Source organism: Eschrichtius robustus, chromosome 16 (genome assembly GCF_028021215.1).
Source record: "Eschrichtius robustus isolate mEscRob2 chromosome 16, mEscRob2.pri, whole genome shotgun sequence".
Lineage (NCBI taxonomy): Eukaryota > Metazoa > Chordata > Mammalia > Artiodactyla > Eschrichtiidae > Eschrichtius > Eschrichtius robustus.
In genome coordinates, this window is record NC_090839.1 from 89,649,621 (window position 1) to 89,665,312 (window position 15,692).

Sequence of the window (15,692 nt, forward strand, 5' to 3'; positions counted from 1 at the left end):
CCACGTGCCCAGTGTCCCCTGGAAAGGGAGTGCCACGGGCCCTCTACCCCAGGCGGCCGTCCCCCGGGGTGGGATGGGATTGGAGGGCCGGGAAGGGCCTAGCTCCGTGCCGGCGCCTGGGAGCTCCTCCTGCCTCGCTCCCCGCGGGACACGAGCGCCTCTGCCCGCCGCCCGGCCCCTGCCTCAGACACGGCCAGGCAGCCTCCGTGAGTGGGGCCGTCTGTGGGTTTTCTAACGGTATCTCTGAGTCTTCCAGTAACACCCACGATCCCTGCCTCCGCCCTCGTCTTCCGCCTCCTGCCGTGATGACGTAGCACTCAGCTGCCCTTGTCCGATCGCCACCCCAAGCAGTTGCGCCTCTGCTTGTTTTCTCTGTTAGTTACGTTCCTAACTCAAGACGCGCCCCCTGCCCCCCGTCTCTCTTGCTCTTGAGTACGAGGGGCAATTCCTGTTGCTTGTCCGAATGGTCATAGCCGCTCTGTTCTCTGATTCTCAAAGAGAAGATGTGAAAAGAAGCCATTTACCAGAGTCCTTTTCCAGCGTGGCCTCTGGCGGTCCTTCCCGTGAGGGTTCGTAGGCGATGTGCCTCTCACAGGTTATGGATCTGAATCCAGTTCCCAGCCTGATGCCGGCAGGCTGACAAATCGTAGTGGTTTTTTGGAGCGTGCACTGCTCTCACGCACGGAGAGCGGCGGGTTCGGCGTGACTCGTGGTCTCTGTCTTGGCAGCCAGGAGCCCCTCTCCACAGCCAGCTTCACCATGGAGGGCCTGGTTCCAGACCTGCAGCACATCCTCTTCTGGATGTCCAACTCGGTCGAGCTTCTGTACTTTATCCAGCAGAAGTGCCCACTCTACATGCAGAGCCTGGAGGAGGAGCTGGACGCCACAGGTATGGCCGTGCCGCTGCTCCCAGGTGGTGAGCGTCCCCGGGCCATCCCAGGGGAGAGGTGGCCCCCAGAGCAGAGGTGGGTGTGTGTCGGGGGCGCTCCCCCGAGAGGGAGGTGACCTGCTGGTCGGGTTAACCCGGTGCCTCTCATCCGTGACGCGTCGGCGCTCTCCATCCCCGTCATTTCACGCAGCCCCACTGTGTTCCTCCTGGGGAGGCCCGGGAGACACAGGCCACTCACTGCATTCTGTCAGCCCTTGGCCGCCAGCCGCTCCAGAACGCACCACAATCGCAGAAAGGAGGCGCGTTGCTCGTGAGAGTTACAAGACTTTGTGACGCGTGTTGACTTCAGAGACTAAAACGTAGTGGCACTAAACGTGCCTCGTAGAGCTGATACAACGCAGCGTAAAGCGCTGAAAAACGCTCAGTGAGAGAGTGACTCTGACTGGGGCGGTCTAGGAGGGCTTCATGGAGAAGGTGGCGTTCGGCCAGGCCCTGAGGGGGTGTGAGATGTCAGCTGGTGTGTGTCTGATGGGGCCGTGGCGGGTCCTGGCACTGAGCTGGGACGGAGCAAAGGCGCTGCCGCGCAGCAGGACCAGGTGTGGCGGCCGGGGACCAGGGGCTCCGTTTCACCCCGCGCGGCCTCGCTCTGCCCTGCGAGGACAGAGCCGCCCGCTTCACTCCCTCCTGTCTGGGCCTTGCCGGAGCTGAGGGGTTCCCGAGCGGGTGTGCGGTCCCGCCCTGGGGGCCTGGCTGCCTCGGGGAGCCGTGGGGAAGCCGGGCGGCAGGACGGGCACGGCCGTGTCTCCCGGGACACGGGCTCACAGTCAACCTGAGGCCCTGGGCCCTGCTGGTCCCCCTGATGCCGACCGGCTAGGTTCCTAGGGGAGGGGCTCGTGGTGGCCGCCGGCGAGGGGGCTGGTCTGCCCGGGGCCGGCTGTCCCACTCTGCGCTCAGTTGGCCACCGGGGAGCCGGCTGCGGAGACGGGTTGGTGGGGCCGAGGCCCTGGGGCGTCCCGGCCAGACCTGGGGAGACGGGGTCTGCCTACCTTCCTCTCGTCAGTTGTGGTTTCTGAGTCTTTTCTCCCCCCGACTTCCCAGGGAAGGGGCGGTGGGGACTGTCTTGGGCTCCCAGGGCCGGGGAGTCTGGGCCTCCGTGGATACGTGGCAGAAGCAGTGGCTCCTCCGTGTCCCAGTGGTCATTCGTTGCAGGCCCGCTGGCCTGTCGCTCCATCCCTTGTCCCCCTGGGGCGGACATTGTGAACACCGTCCAGTAGACGCCCAAGGTGGGGCAGCTGCTCTCTGTCACCGAGCCTGGGTTGGAGGCAGACTGTCACCCACCTTTCCCCCGAGCGTGACGCGAGGACTACACCTCCCGAGTCTCGGTCGCCAGCCCGCCTCACTCTGCCCAGCAGCCCGGGCCCACCCCGCGCTTGGTGCTGCTGGAACCCAGCACCTGCAGAGCTGCTGCCTCTCCCTGCGAGGCTTCCTGTCACCTCTCTCCCCAGACCCTGCTGAGCTCCTTTCGGGGGGTGGGCCTCCAGCCGCCCAGGACCGAGGCCGCAGCGCTCAGCGGGCTCTGAGTGGAGGGGACTCTTGTGCACGTGGCGTCGGCCGGCGAGCACCCGGCCTCCGGCTGGTCCTTCCGTGCGGAAGCCAGGAGGCCGGCACAGGTCGGGAGACGGCACCCCGTCACCCCGACTTCGGGCACGGTGCTCACAGGCGAGTCCCGCCGGTGCCCCTCCTTGTCTGGACGTATTTCAGACACTGTGTTGAGGGTCTGCAGGCCTGGGGTTAGCGTGTCCTTCACAGGGACCCTGAGTCAGGCTGATTTTCATGAAAAAGCCTGCTGGGGGGCTCTGCTCTTAGGAAGATGTTCTTGGTCCGAGGCCCAGATGTCGTGTGGCCCAGTCGACATCGGGAGACTGAGCATGTGGACGGCTGGGGTCCCTCCTCTGCCCGCCCCGGGGACCGCAAGGGCTGGGGAAGCCACAGCAGGGCCTGAGCGTCCCGGAAACAATGTCCGGGTCGGTGCAGGCTCTGTTGAGCTCAGAGGAAAAAACCATCAACCAGCGGGCGAAGGAAAGGTCAGAGCTGGCGTGTTTGGCCTCCTGACCTTCAGCAGGAAATATCTGTGGGAAGAATTCTAAAAACAGAGATGTCATGTCCTGAAAACTGGAAAAAGAGCTTTTTCTTCCCCAAACAACCTTTTCTGTCTGAAGCTCTTAGCCAGGAAGCCCATTCACATGGGAAGATAAAAGATAAGCCCATCAGGGGGTGCTGTTTATTTTATTCATTTTAAATTCTCCTGTAAGGCTTTGAGGCTCTGCCTCAGCGCCTGCAGCCGTGGGGTCCCAGGGGGCGGTCCTCAGTCCCGGGGCCTCGGGAGGGAGGGGGGACGAGGCCCGGGTCCTCTGACAGGCGCGTGTGGGCGTCAGCTGAGTCGGGAACCCCAGCAGAGCCTGCGCTGCGGCTAGGAGGGTTTCAGGGGGTTTCTGCGGCGTCCGCTGGGAGCCGCCCCGTGGTTGTGTTCTGTGGGTCCCCAGCCTCCTCCCTCTGTCCGTCCCCTCCTCCCTCTGTCTGTCCCCTCCTCCCTCTCTCCAGAGCCCCCGGGCCCACGTGAGGGGTGTAGGTCTGCCTTCTCAGACAAGCTGGCGCCGTCAGAGCCTGCGGCCCCTCCAGTCACCCGACTGGCTTCTCCCCCAAACCCCAGGGAGGCTGCAGGGAGCGGCCAGACCCTGCCGGGCTCCCAAATGAGACCCTGCAGGCCAGGCTCTGGGAAGGACCCTGGGGAGGCCCCGCAGGCCTCTGGCTTCCTGGTCGGGAGGGTTCTGGGGTGTGAGCCCTGGGGGGTCAGGGAGCCCCGAGCCCTTGATGGGGCATCCTGGCGCCTGCAGGGCGGGTCTCTGACGGATGCGCACGCCGTTTCCGTTGGCCCGGTAGCCGGGCGGCCCCGTCCCTGTGCTCCTGGGAGGCCCAGCTTAGCGCTCAGGGCGATTCCCGGCCTCCCTTCCTCCCTCCCTGAAAGGAGGTTCCCAGGCGTGGGGCCCACTCTGTGCATTAAGCAAAAGGCCGCACGGGACGGGCAGTGCAGGAAAGCCCTGCTGCCGGCCTTCCGTCCTCGTCAAGAGAAGCGAGGGGCTGAGCGAGCGAAGGACGGAGGCGGGCGGCCCGTCCGGTCCCTCCCCAAGTGCCACTGGGGCCGCTGGCACCAGGCACCTCATGCCTCCCGAGTTCGGGAAGGCCCCTCGGGATGGCCCCTCCCTGTTGGGCCTCTGGTCTTGGGGACCCTGTGGCCAGCCTGGCCTCTTGGCCGTACAGGAGCCCCACCCAGGGGGAGGGAGTCACCTGGTGTCGCTCACACCCCCCAGTCCCAGCCGCAGCCGCAGCCGCAGCCCCCTGGCCGCTGCCCAGCCTGGGAGGCCCATCCCCCGGCCTGTTGTCCTGAGTGCCCGTCCCCCGAGGTGCTGAGCGCCCGGGGTCTCCGCTCTGTGTCTGAGACACGGCAGCGTCTTCCCTGGGGGGCGCTAGTGGGGGGGAACGGGGCACGAGGGCCATCTGGGCTTCTCGGGAAAGTGTCGTGACAGTCTCCTTAGGACCTCTGGCCAGGTGTCCCTTGACCTGTGTCCCAAGTGAGAAGTGCCCTGTGGGCCAGGATCTGCCATCGCTGGGCACTTGGTCCTGACCGTATCCGGAAGCTACTAGCACGCGAGTGTCTGCTGTGCTTGGTATCGAGTCCGTGTCCCTGGGTTTGGAAGCTCGGGGCCAGGGGTCCTGGCCACCTCAGCCAGCACCCCGGGACCTCTGGGCCCGGGGGCCCCGTGGCTTTGGTTTGTCACATTTTCCAAACCCAAGAGGAGGGTGCTGGGCGGAGCCCTCAGGAGGCGTCAGGTGGGGGGTTTGAAGTCGCGGCGGTTCCAGAAGGTTCCTGCCCGAGTCCCGCCTCCCCCGGCCCTGCAGTGACGGCGCCACGTCCCCCCGCAGGCTCGAAGGAATCCCTGTTCTCCTGCACCCTCACGGCCAGCGAGGAGGCCATGGCAGTGCTGGAGGAGGTCGTCCTGTACGCCTTCCAGCAGTGCGTGTACTACGTCTCCAAGGTACGGCCTCTGCGTGCGCGTTCTCCCGGGGGACCTGAGTGCCGGCCCGGCCGCCTCTGCCCGCCCGGACCCCGGCCTCGGGCCCTGTCCCTCCTCACCCGCTGTTGCTCTCGTCGAGCGAGTCCTCTGCCCCAGCGCGGGGCCGGCGAGCGAGAGAGACGGGGCCGGCTGCTCTGGGGAGGCGACTCGGACGGCGGCACAGCCGTGCGGTGGTGCCGGCTGCCGTGGCCCTTGGCTCCCCTGCCCGCACCGTCCCGCACGCTGGTGGGGGCAGCCGTGCGGCCACATCTCGGGACTCAGAGCCGAGCAGGGCACCACGGGGCTCTGCCATGTCCTTGGGTCAGCGGGCCGTTGTTTGGCGGCTCACCTGCTCCCCTCTGTCCAGTAAAACCCTTCTGATAAAATAAGAAGAGGGCGAAGCCCCTGCCCTCAGGGCCCTCTGGGTGCCATCCGGCCCCTTTGCCGGAGCCCCTGCAGCCCGTGTCATCTGCGCCTTCGCTGGGAGCTTTACTGGCCCCCCGTCCCCCCCGCGGCTCCCGGTGGGGAGCCCGGCGCTCACACGTGGGTCGCTGACACATGTGGTCTGGCCGAGGCAGGAGCTGGACGGGTCAGGCCCGGGGCCCCTGCCCACAGCAGCCGGTGTTTTCCTCTCGCCCCAGTCCCTGTACGTGTGCCTCCCGGCCCTGCTGGAATGCCCCCCCTTCCAGTTGGAGTGCCGCGAGAGCTGGTGCTCGGCCCCTCGGCTGCCCGAGGAGCTGCACCGCATCGTGTCCGTCTACCAGGCCACCCTGGACCTCCTGCGGCCGCTGCAGGTGCACCCCGAGATCGCCGCCCAGGTGCTGGCCTACCTCTTCTTCTTCTCCGGCACGCTGCTCTTCAACCAGCTCCTGGACAAGGGTGAGGGTCAGGGGGTGGACAGCCCACAGGGCCGCTGAGCGTGTCCTCCCGGAGGCCGGCGGGCTGAGCCGTCCTGCTCCGTGGGGTCTGGGCGGGTGCCGCGGGGGGACGACGTGCTGCAGAGCCTGTCCCCGGGGGAGCGGGAGCCGCCCGTCCGCGTCTACACAGGGCCCCTCCGGCCTCTCCTGGTTCATTTCATCCCCACGTGGCCTAGGGCCCCCGTGAGCGAGGAGGCAGCAGGCTCAAGGAAGTGACGTGGCCTTTGACCCTGCCTCACTGCCACCCAGATCTCCTCCATCGCCCTGCCCAGCGCTCAGGGCCGAGGCAGTGCTGGGGCGCGGGGCAGGGAGAGCGGGGCCAGCCCACAGCACGTGCGAAGCCTGGACCACGGCCCTCTGCACTTGGGGTCGCGTGGCTGTCACCGCCCCTCCCTGCCCTGCCACCTTCACCTCCCACCTCCATACCCACCCACCCATGCCCAGAGAGGGGTCTGGAAGCAGGTAGTTGTCTTAGAAACTGACGTAAGGTCTTCCGTCTGTCCAGAGGCCTGGGGGGGGGGCGCGGGAGGAGGACAGGGCTGGGGCCCAGCCGGGCCTGGCTCCCTCGGGGGCGGGCGGGCGGGCGGGCAGCATACCTGCCCTGCGAGGGCTGCCCGACATCATCCTCCTTCCCTCCCTCCATTCCCAGGGCCCTCTCTGAGTTGCTTCCACTGGCCCAGAGGCGTCCAGGCCTGCGCCCGCCTGCAGCAGCTCCTGGAGTGGACAAGGAGTGCCGGCTTTGGCGAGGCTGGAGAGCGCTTCTTCCGGAAGCTTTCCTGCACGCTCAACCTGCTGGCCACGCCCAGTGCCCAGCTCGTCCAGGTGGGAGGGGTGCAGAGGGTGGGGGGCAGCGGGCGCAGCGAGGATGGGGCGGTGCCCTGGGTGGTCACCCTGGGGTCAGCAGCTTGCAGACCAGGAGGGGCTCAGTGGGCTTGCAGTGGCTTAGTCCACAGCTGTTCCCACCTGCAGGCAGGATAACGGCCCCAGGATGTCTGTGTCTAGTCTCTGACCTGCGGCTGTGGCCACAGGGGGCCCTGCTGATGTGGGGAGGTCACCCCCGGGCACCTGGTGGCCCCGTTTAAGCACACGAGTCCTTAAAACTGGGAAGATATTTGCAAACGATGCGACCAACAAGGGCTTAATTTCCAAAATCTACAAACAACTCATACAGCTCGATATCACAATACAAAAATGGGCAAAAGACCTAAACAGACATTTCTCCAAAGAAGACGTACAGATGGCCATAAGGCACATGAAAAGATGCTCAACATTGCTGATTATCAGAGAAATGCAAATTGAAACTTCAGTGAGGTATCACCTCACACCGGTTGGAATGGCCATCATTAAAAAGCCTACAAATAAGAAACGCTGGAGATGGCGTGGACAGAAGGGAACCCTCCTACACTGTTGGTGGGGATGTAAACTGTACAGCCACTATGGAGAAGAGTATGGAGGTTCCTCAAAAAACTAAGGCTAGAGCTACCATATGATCCAGCAATCCCACTCCTGGGCATATACCCAGAGAAAACTCTAATTCAAAAAGACATATGCACCCCAATGTTTATAGAAGCACTATTTTCAATAGCCAAGACATGGAAGCAACCTAAATGTCCATCGACAGAGGAATGGATAAGGAAGATGTGGTACATATATGCAGTGGAATACTACTCAGCCATAAAAAAGAATGAAATAATGCCATTTGCAGCAGTACGGATGGATCTAGAGATTGTCACACTAAGTGAAGTAAGTCAGAAAGAGAAAGACAAATACCATATGATATGACTTCTGTGTGAAATCTAAAAATATGAAACAAATGAATTTATTTACAAAACAGAAACAGACTCACAGGCATAGAAAACAAACTTATGGTTACCAGAGGGGAAAGGGCGGGGAAGAGATAAATTAGGAATTTGGGATTAACAGATACAAACTACTATACATAAAACAGGTAAACAACAAGGTCCTACTGTACAGCACAGGGAACTATATTCAATATCCCATGATAAACCATAATGGAAAAGAATCTGAAGGAGGATCATACGTATAAAAAATCACTTTATACCAGTAACTAACAGAACGTTGTAAATCAACTATACTTCAATAAAAGAAAAAAGAGGGACGCAGAAGAGTGGGTCAGAGAGACAGGAAAGAACGAAGCAGAGGGTTGGCTCTGAAGGTGGAGGACGGGGCCACGGGGCAAGGGGTACAGCGGCCTCCAGGAGTTGGGAATGGCCCGCGGCTGGAGGCCAGCACAGGAACGGGACCTCAGTCCTACAACCCCAGGGAAGCGGATCCTGCCCTGGAGCCGCCAGAAGGAACACAGCCCTGCAACTCTTGATTCTAGCCCGTACGACCTGTGCTGGACGTCCGACCCCCAGAACTGTACGACTGCACTCGTGTTGATCTCACTGCCACCTTCATGGTCATTTGTTATAACAGCAGCAGGAAACAAAGACACCAGCTCACCCGCCTCCCTCACCTGCTGTATGACATGGTTGTCACAGGTAATCAGTGAGACCAAGCTACCCAGGCCCTTTCCTGCCTGGCAGCGACACGGAACCCGCCCAGGTGATGGCCAGCGTGTTTGCAGGGCGGCCCCATGGACTCCACTTCCCACGCCCTGGGGAGCTGCTCCGTGTTTGAACCACGTAGGGGACCGGCTGCCCTGTCCGCCTCCAGGTGAGATCCCAGCCGACGTGAGCGTAGCCAGGAAGCCCCACATGGCAGTGACGGCATCCGCAGCCACGGCCACCACGGGCAGCCGCGAGCCACTGCGTGGAGCTCAGACTTGGGCAGAGCATCCGCCTGCGGAGGGGAAGACGAGATGGGGTCGCCCCTGGGGCGCTGCTGTGCACACTGCTCTTGCCCTGGGCCTGGCGCACAGGCGTGCGCCCTGGTGAACAGTTACCACAGGGGTCCCCAACCCCCAGGCCACGGACCAGTACCAGTCTGTGGCCTGACAGCACCCGGGCCGCACAGCAGGAGGTGAGCGGTGGGTGAGCGAGTGAAACTCCATCTGTATTTACAGCCGCTCCCCATTGCTCGCGTTACCACCTGAGCTCCGCCTCCTGTCAGACCAGCGGCGGCATCAGATTCTCATAGGAGCGCGAACCCTACTGTGAACTGCGCGTGCGAGGGATCTCGGTGGCGCACTCCTTACGAGAATCTGATGCCTGATGATCTGAGGTGGCGCTGCTAGCGCTGGGGAGCGGCTGCAAATGCAGATCGTTGTCAGCAGAGAGGTGTGACTGCCCAGAGACCATCATAAATCAACTGCTTGCAGACTCCTATCAAAACCCTATCAGTGAGTGGCACATGAAAATAAGCTCAGGGCTCCCACTGATTCTGCATTATGGTGAGTTGTGTATTTCCTCATATATCACCATGTAATAATAGTAGAAATAAAGTGCACAATAAATGTAATGCGCTTGAATCATCCCAAAACCATCCTCCCCGCCAACGGCCAGTCCGTGGAAAAATTGTCTTCCACGAAACCGGTCCCTGGTGCCAGAAAGGCTGGGGACCGCTGAGTTACCAAGCTGGGTGCTTCGAGTTTGCCTGGTTTTCTGTGGTTTTCCGTGGTGTTTGTACTTCAGTACAAAACGCACAGCAAGGAAGGAGCGGCGTGGCACTGGCCGCTCGGCTGCGCCTCTCCCTGCACAGCTCGGGGCTGCCCGCTTCTTCCTCTGGCAGGAGACTGGGGTCTATTCCTAGAGCATTTAAGACTGAGGGTCTCCAGGCTGGGACACGGGATCTCATCCTGAAGGAGGGGGCATCCCGGCAGCAGAGCGCCCATCGCGTGCTGGAGCCCCGTGGTCTCGCCCACCAGGCCCGGGCCTGTGCCCTCCAAGCAGAGGGCGGCCAGCTTGGCAGGACTGGCGGACAGCGACAGCCCAGGGCAGGACGGAGGGTGCTGACACTGGGCCTCCACAGCCACCCAGCCAGGAGAGGGAGAGGGAGGCAGGGAGTGAGGCAAAGAGGCCTCAGGCCATAGTTTGCCTCCCTCAAAATGGACCATTCAGGGAGAAGGAACTTACTTGAAAAACCATTTATATCCTCAAAGATAAGGGAAGATATAGTATCCATAACATAATAACAGGATGCTATAAATAAGAGAACAAAGAGAATTCTTGGAAGTTAAAACTACGACAGCAGAGATGAAAAGTTCAATAGCAGGGTTGGACGATAAAGTCCGGGAAATCACCCAGAAAGCAGAGCCAGCAAGACGGAAGAACAGGTGTTCGCTCTTGCTGGGTGACTGCTCAGCGCCGTCGGGGAACCCGCCGACAGCAGCCTCGGAGGAGCACAGACGTGGCGAAGCGTGGCTTCTAGGAGGAAAGTCAAAACCACCTCCGGGCAGACGAGGCTGTCCTGCGCTGGCATGTGCTCGGGGTGGCGGTGTCAGGAAGAGGCCGCTCCTCCCCCCTCCCCCACGTAGCTTAGGATGCTGTCTGTCCCTTCAGTGTAGATACTCGATAACCACCGCCCAGGCCTCTTGATGTGGGCAGTAAAATCAAACGTGGGAGAAACAGAGAGGAAGGAAGAAAGAAGGAAATTAAGGGACCGGTCAAGTGAGGCCCCACATCCGAGCAGCATGAGGTCGGAGAGGGCAGAGCAAACAGGGAGTAAAGATAAACCAAGACAGTTCCCAGCCCGCTCGACCCGAGTGTCCAGACTGCAGGTGCAGCCGGTGGGTGAAAAGCACAGTGGCTGAAACAGACCTGCACTGAGACCCGCTCGCAGGATTGCAGAGACGCCGCTGAGCTTCCAGAGAAGGAGAGCAGCTCGGGTCCTGGAGGTCAGCGGTCAGGATGGTTTCCGACTTCTCAGGAGCGAATGCGGGAGCTGCCTCCCAAATTCCCTACGAGGCCGACTCCAGCCTGGGGTCCTGATGGCGGGGACCGTGGCCTGAGGACGCTCTCCCACGCCAGGCCCCCAACGTCCCCCTGGCACAGGCCTCCCTGGGGAGCTCCTCCAGAGCAGAAGGAAAGGGTTCCAGGAAGCAAGACGGACGGAGACGGTTCACTCAGTGACCTGAGTGCACCTTCTCCTACGGCTGCCGTTTGTCTTCTTCCAGGGCGCCGTCCCTGCACCCGGCTCCCAAGCCAGTCTCGTGTGGCACCTAATGCTACAGTTGTGCCTTCATGCAGGTCTTTGACCTGCTTGATTTCTTTCACACGGTACGAGGCAGGGGTCCTATTTCACGGCCCCCTAACCTCCCAGTAGTCTTCCCCCATTTCTCAGCCCCTCGAGGTGCTGTGACCGGGCTTGCTCGGTGGGCAGGGCACCCGGCGCAGTGCCTGCTGGCCTCTCCTGGGAATGCCCCACCACCACCTGACCCGGCTCTCACCCTGGACGTCCACAGGCATGGGGTGAGCTGCCCTCTGCACCGGCCTTGACCTTGGCCTCGCTGACCTCGCTGTCCCGCTCAGACGCCCCAGGGCGGAGCGTGTGCTGGCGTGGGGAGCCCTGGGCCCCTGCCCCCCCCCGGAGCTCCCAGAAGGCAGGCCCTCCCGGGGGGGGGGGGGGGCGGGCTGGGCCCCCGGCCTTTGACCAGGAGCTCCTCCTTGTCAGCAGATGAGCTGGGCGAACCTGCGGGCCGCGTTCCCTGCCCTGAGCCCCGCGCAGCTGCACCGCCTGCTGACCCAGTACCAGCTGGCCTCGGCCATGGGCCCCATGAGCGCCTGGGAGCCGGGTGCCCAGGACAGCCCCGCAGCCTTCAAGTCAGGTGAGGCCTCTCCTCCGGGTGGAGCTCGGAACTCGGGCGTGGCCCGTGGGCTCCTTGACCCCCAGGTCCCTGGGTCCCCAGGTGGGGGACAGGGCAGGACACCCGAGGAGGAAGACGGCCCAGGGTGGAGGCTCCCCTTTGCCCCCAGTCTCTTGGTTCAGGTCAGAGGTCCCCACTGCCCCTCACGGGGCCTCGCCGGCTGCACGGCCACCAGGAAGAGAGCAGGGTCTCCACACCGGGCGCCATGGCACAGCCCATCGGGAAACGGTGCTGAGCACGCTTGCCCTGTGTGTATCACGTGTGGAGACAGACAGACATACGTGTGTGTGTGGTTTTTTATGAGTTAGTCGTGTATCTCCTCATTAGCAGTATGTACATTATAACGCAAGCAAAAACGGAAAGTAAAGGACGGGGGAAGATCCAGATAGAAGTAGGGCTTCGACGCCTGGTCACCTGGGGCTTGGACCCTGGGCGCTGTCCCCCGCCCCATTTACTGGTTCACGTCCAAGGCCTTCCGCGGAGGGAGGGGGCTCTGTGCTGGGCGCCGGGAGCGAGGTGGGGGCTGCCGTCTTCCCTCCGTCTGGAAGGCGCGTGTGTCCTCGTGCGGAGGCCAGCACGTAGGCAGGCTGTGCCCAGCCCGGTGACACGTGCGCGGTGCAGGCAGCGTGGCCGTGGGGGCCCCGGCAGGAGCAGGTGGCGGCCTGGGGTGCCGGCCTCTGGGCCGAGTGAGCTGGGCTCCAGGCGTGGGTGTGCGGTGGGCCCGGGGGAGCCGGGGGCCGCAGGCGGGGCGGGCGTGGAGCCCAAGTGCCGAATGGTGGCGCCGGGGCTTCATCCCGGGTGCTCGCTGGGACTCCGGAGGCGTGAGAGCGCCGTACGGGCTTGTGCGGCCCCTCCCGTGTCCCCGGGGTCCCACGGCATCAGGCGGGGGGGGGGTGGCCGGGCAGCTGCCTCCGGGCCGGGGGTCACGCCGCCCTCGCCCCCGCAGAGGAGGTCCTGGAGTCCTACGAAAACCCCCCACCCATCGTTTTGCCGAGCGAGGGCTTCCAGGTGGATCTGGAGGCCGACTGCCTGGACGACAGCCTCCACCAGCACCTCCTGTACATCCGCCACTTCCTGTGGAGCCTGCGGGGCAGGCCCGCCCGGCCAGAGTGTCTCCAGGTACCCGGGTGGGCGCGGCAGCAGGGGCTCCCGTGGCCCTGGGAGTTGGCGGTGCTCCCGAGGCCGCGGAGGCTTGGGGGCCCCCTCTGTCCTCCCAGCACGTTGGGCTGCTCGGTGCTGAGTTCTGTCCCCCCCTCCCCCAGGGCCCGCACCACACCAGCCCCGAGGGCCACCCTGAGGACCAGAGCTGCACCCTGGCTTCCAGGGACCCCGGCAGGGGAGCCCATGAGGCCGGCCCGGAGCGCCCTCCTCCTTCCATGGGGGACCCCCAGGCACAGGGCCCTCTGGGAAGGCTGCCAGGCCGCGTGAGCCGCGGGGGGCCCCAGGCCGGGGACCCACATGGGGACCCCTCATGCCTGCTCACGCCCCCCGGCACCCCGCTCAACCTGGAGCCCGCTGTCCCCGACTGGCCAGAAGCCAGCAGTGCCTGCGGGGAAGCGCTTCCGGAAGGGAGGAGGAACGGGCCGAGCGGCCCGAGGTGCGCAGCCCCGGAAGGTGAGCCCCGAGCCAGGCCCGCGCCCGCACCCCAGTCCTGGCCCTGCTGGCGCCTGGGCAGCTGCCTCGGGGTCCTTCCCCTGTGGGGTCCTGGTGTCGCGTCTAGCCCGGACTGTCAGAGTTGCCCACGAACGCCTGTCGCCCTGGACACAGGACAGGCTCCTGGGGCAGCTGGGGAGGGCACCGCGTGGCTCAGGCCCGGGCAGCTGGGGACCCGGAGAGTCACTCCGCCCAGGGGAGAGGAAGGATGTCTCCAGGACGTGTGTTGAGCCCCAGAGCCGATGCGAGGCCAGCAGGATCGGGGTGGGCGCAGAGGGGGGAGCCGGAGCCCTGGGCGTCCTGTGGGCAGTGTGGGCACTGGGCTGGCCGGGCTGGAGGGCAACGAATGGCAAGCATCCTCCAGCCCCGCCCGGCCCCCGCGAGTCCTCAGTGCTCTTGCCGAGCTTAGAGGGTGCCCTGAGGGCAGGGGTCACTGGGACCGAGCTGGGCCTGAGGCAGGACACCTCTCAGCGACCTGGGTGGCGCCCCGGGAGGGCACCACGACTGACCTCGTGGGGACAGAGAGGGCGCAGGACCCTCAGGGTGGGGAGCAGCAGGGCCCAGCTGAAAAGAGCCCCAGCTCCAGAGGGGGCCCTGGGAGCAGGGGCCGACACTCGGAGGGACAGACGTGGGGTCACCACTGAGAAGTGTGGTGGGAGAGGGCAGGGGGAGGGAAAGCAGAGCCTCCTTCTCAACCTTCTGGAAGCAACCGGCTTCTGAGAGGGGCCGGTGTCCCGGGGCAGCACAGGGTGCCCTGACCCCCATCGCCCTGATGGTGGTCCGGGTCTTGCTGTTCCCCTTCTGCCCAGACGGGCATCTTACTGGACCTTTGTGAGCACGTGTCCCTTTGGAGCAGCCAAGCCAGGATGTCCCTGGGTCCGGACTCCTGGGCAGGCGCAGGCCCCCGGGGCAGAGTCTGGACAGAGGACTGAGCCGCCGGCCCCTTACCTTACCCTGCCGCACCTTTCTCGCCTGCCCAGGAGACTGTGCGGCCCCGGCGGCCGAGCCCCCTCTGGCCGCCTCCAGCCACAGCTCCAGCACGGACGACTTCTGCTACGTGTTCGCGGTGGAGCTAGAGCGAGGCCCCTCTGGGCTGGGCATGGGCCTGATCGATGGCATGGTGAGTGATCCGCCCCGCCGCTTCCTGCAGGCCCCCAGGCTCCTCCTCTTTCCCAGAGACGGGCCCACAGCTGGGGTGGTCACAGGCAGGTGGCGGGCGGAGGCCCACGGCCCTGGGGACCAGGGGCTGGTGGGGGCGTCTCCTGGGATTTGTGGGAAGGGAAAGGACCTGAGCAGCAGCTGCTTCCACCGCCTGCACCCTCAGGCCTCGGGGCCTCTGTCCTGGGCCTGCGGGGACTCTGATGGCGTCCAGCGCTGTCCTTGAAGACACACTGATGACCACACAGTGAGCCCCACCGGGCCAGGCCGGGGGAGGGGCGGAGGTGGCCCCGCCTGGAGACCCCTGGGTGTGAGGGGCCCACGGAGCCCTGAGGCTTCCGCTTCTCCCCCAGCACACACCCCTGGGCGCCCCAGGGCTCTACATCCAGACCCTGCTCCCGGGGAGCCCCGCAGCGTCCGACGGGCGGCTGTCGCTGGGAGACCGCATCCTGGAGGTGAACGGCAGCAGCCTGGTGGGCGTCAACTACCTGAGGTACCGCGCCCTGACCCCCCCACGCGCCCTGCCCCCCCACGCGCCCTGCCCCCACACGCGCCCTGCCCCCCCCACGCGCCCTGCCCCCACGCGCCCTGGCCCCCACCCCTCAGCCTGTGGGAGGCCACGTCCACCCTTGGGACGTTGGAGCTGAGTAAATGGAGGCACAGCCTGGCTCCCCACGGCCACCTCCCGCCCTTCCCTTCATTGGCCCTCCGATGACACGCCAGTCCCCGCAGGGGCTCAGGCACCTTGGGATGGGGCGGGCTCTGGACCAGGCCGCAAGAGCGCAGGCTCCGTGATCCCAGAGCTCCGTCCCAGCTCGGGGGGCTCAGGGTTACTGACTGTTAACTGTCCACTTGGGGTGACGGCTGGGGGGTGGGGGGTTGGGTCGCCCCCCGGCACCTCCAGGAGGCTCTGCCCGCCGGACCGGCAGTGAATCCTCACCCGGAGGGCTCTTCTGCACCGTCCCCATCCCTTCTCTGCTTTCAGAGCCGTGGATCTGATCCGACACGGGGGAAAGAAGGTGCGGTTTCTGGTTGCCAAGTCAGACGTGGAAACGGCCAAGAAGATCCGCTTCCGCACGCCCCCGCCCTAGGCGCCGTGCAGGGGCGGCCCGGGCACCTACACCTGCGGCTCCCAGGTTACGGCCCCTTCTGCCAGGCTGTTCGGTGTGGTGCGTCACCCACAGGACACTAGCCGC

At 64.5% G+C, this 15,692-nt stretch overlaps 1 protein-coding gene across 3 annotated transcripts in view; it reads left to right on the plus strand.

Annotated features, from left to right (window-relative positions):
- The window catches only part of RADIL (Rap associating with DIL domain), a 61,163-nt gene extending 45,483 nt beyond the window's left edge, over positions 1-15,680 (plus strand). For 2 of the 3 annotated variants that reach the window (XM_068565504.1, XM_068565505.1), the window contains exons 6-15: positions 729-889; positions 4,871-4,983; positions 5,643-5,880; positions 6,568-6,740; positions 11,496-11,646; positions 12,632-12,804; positions 12,948-13,299; positions 14,319-14,458; positions 14,850-14,989; positions 15,482-15,680. In XM_068565504.1, the coding sequence (XP_068421605.1) occupies positions 729-889; positions 4,871-4,983; positions 5,643-5,880; positions 6,568-6,740; positions 11,496-11,646; positions 12,632-12,804; positions 12,948-13,299; positions 14,319-14,458; positions 14,850-14,989; positions 15,482-15,587 (1,747 nt within the window). In that variant the 3' untranslated portion in view covers positions 15,588-15,680. The remainder of the gene's footprint in view (positions 1-728; positions 890-4,870; positions 4,984-5,642; positions 5,881-6,567; positions 6,741-11,495; positions 11,647-12,631; positions 12,805-12,947; positions 13,300-14,318; positions 14,459-14,849; positions 14,990-15,481) is intronic. The other variant, XM_068565503.1, reaches the window with a different exon arrangement.
- The last annotated feature ends 12 nt before the right edge of the window (positions 15,681-15,692 follow it).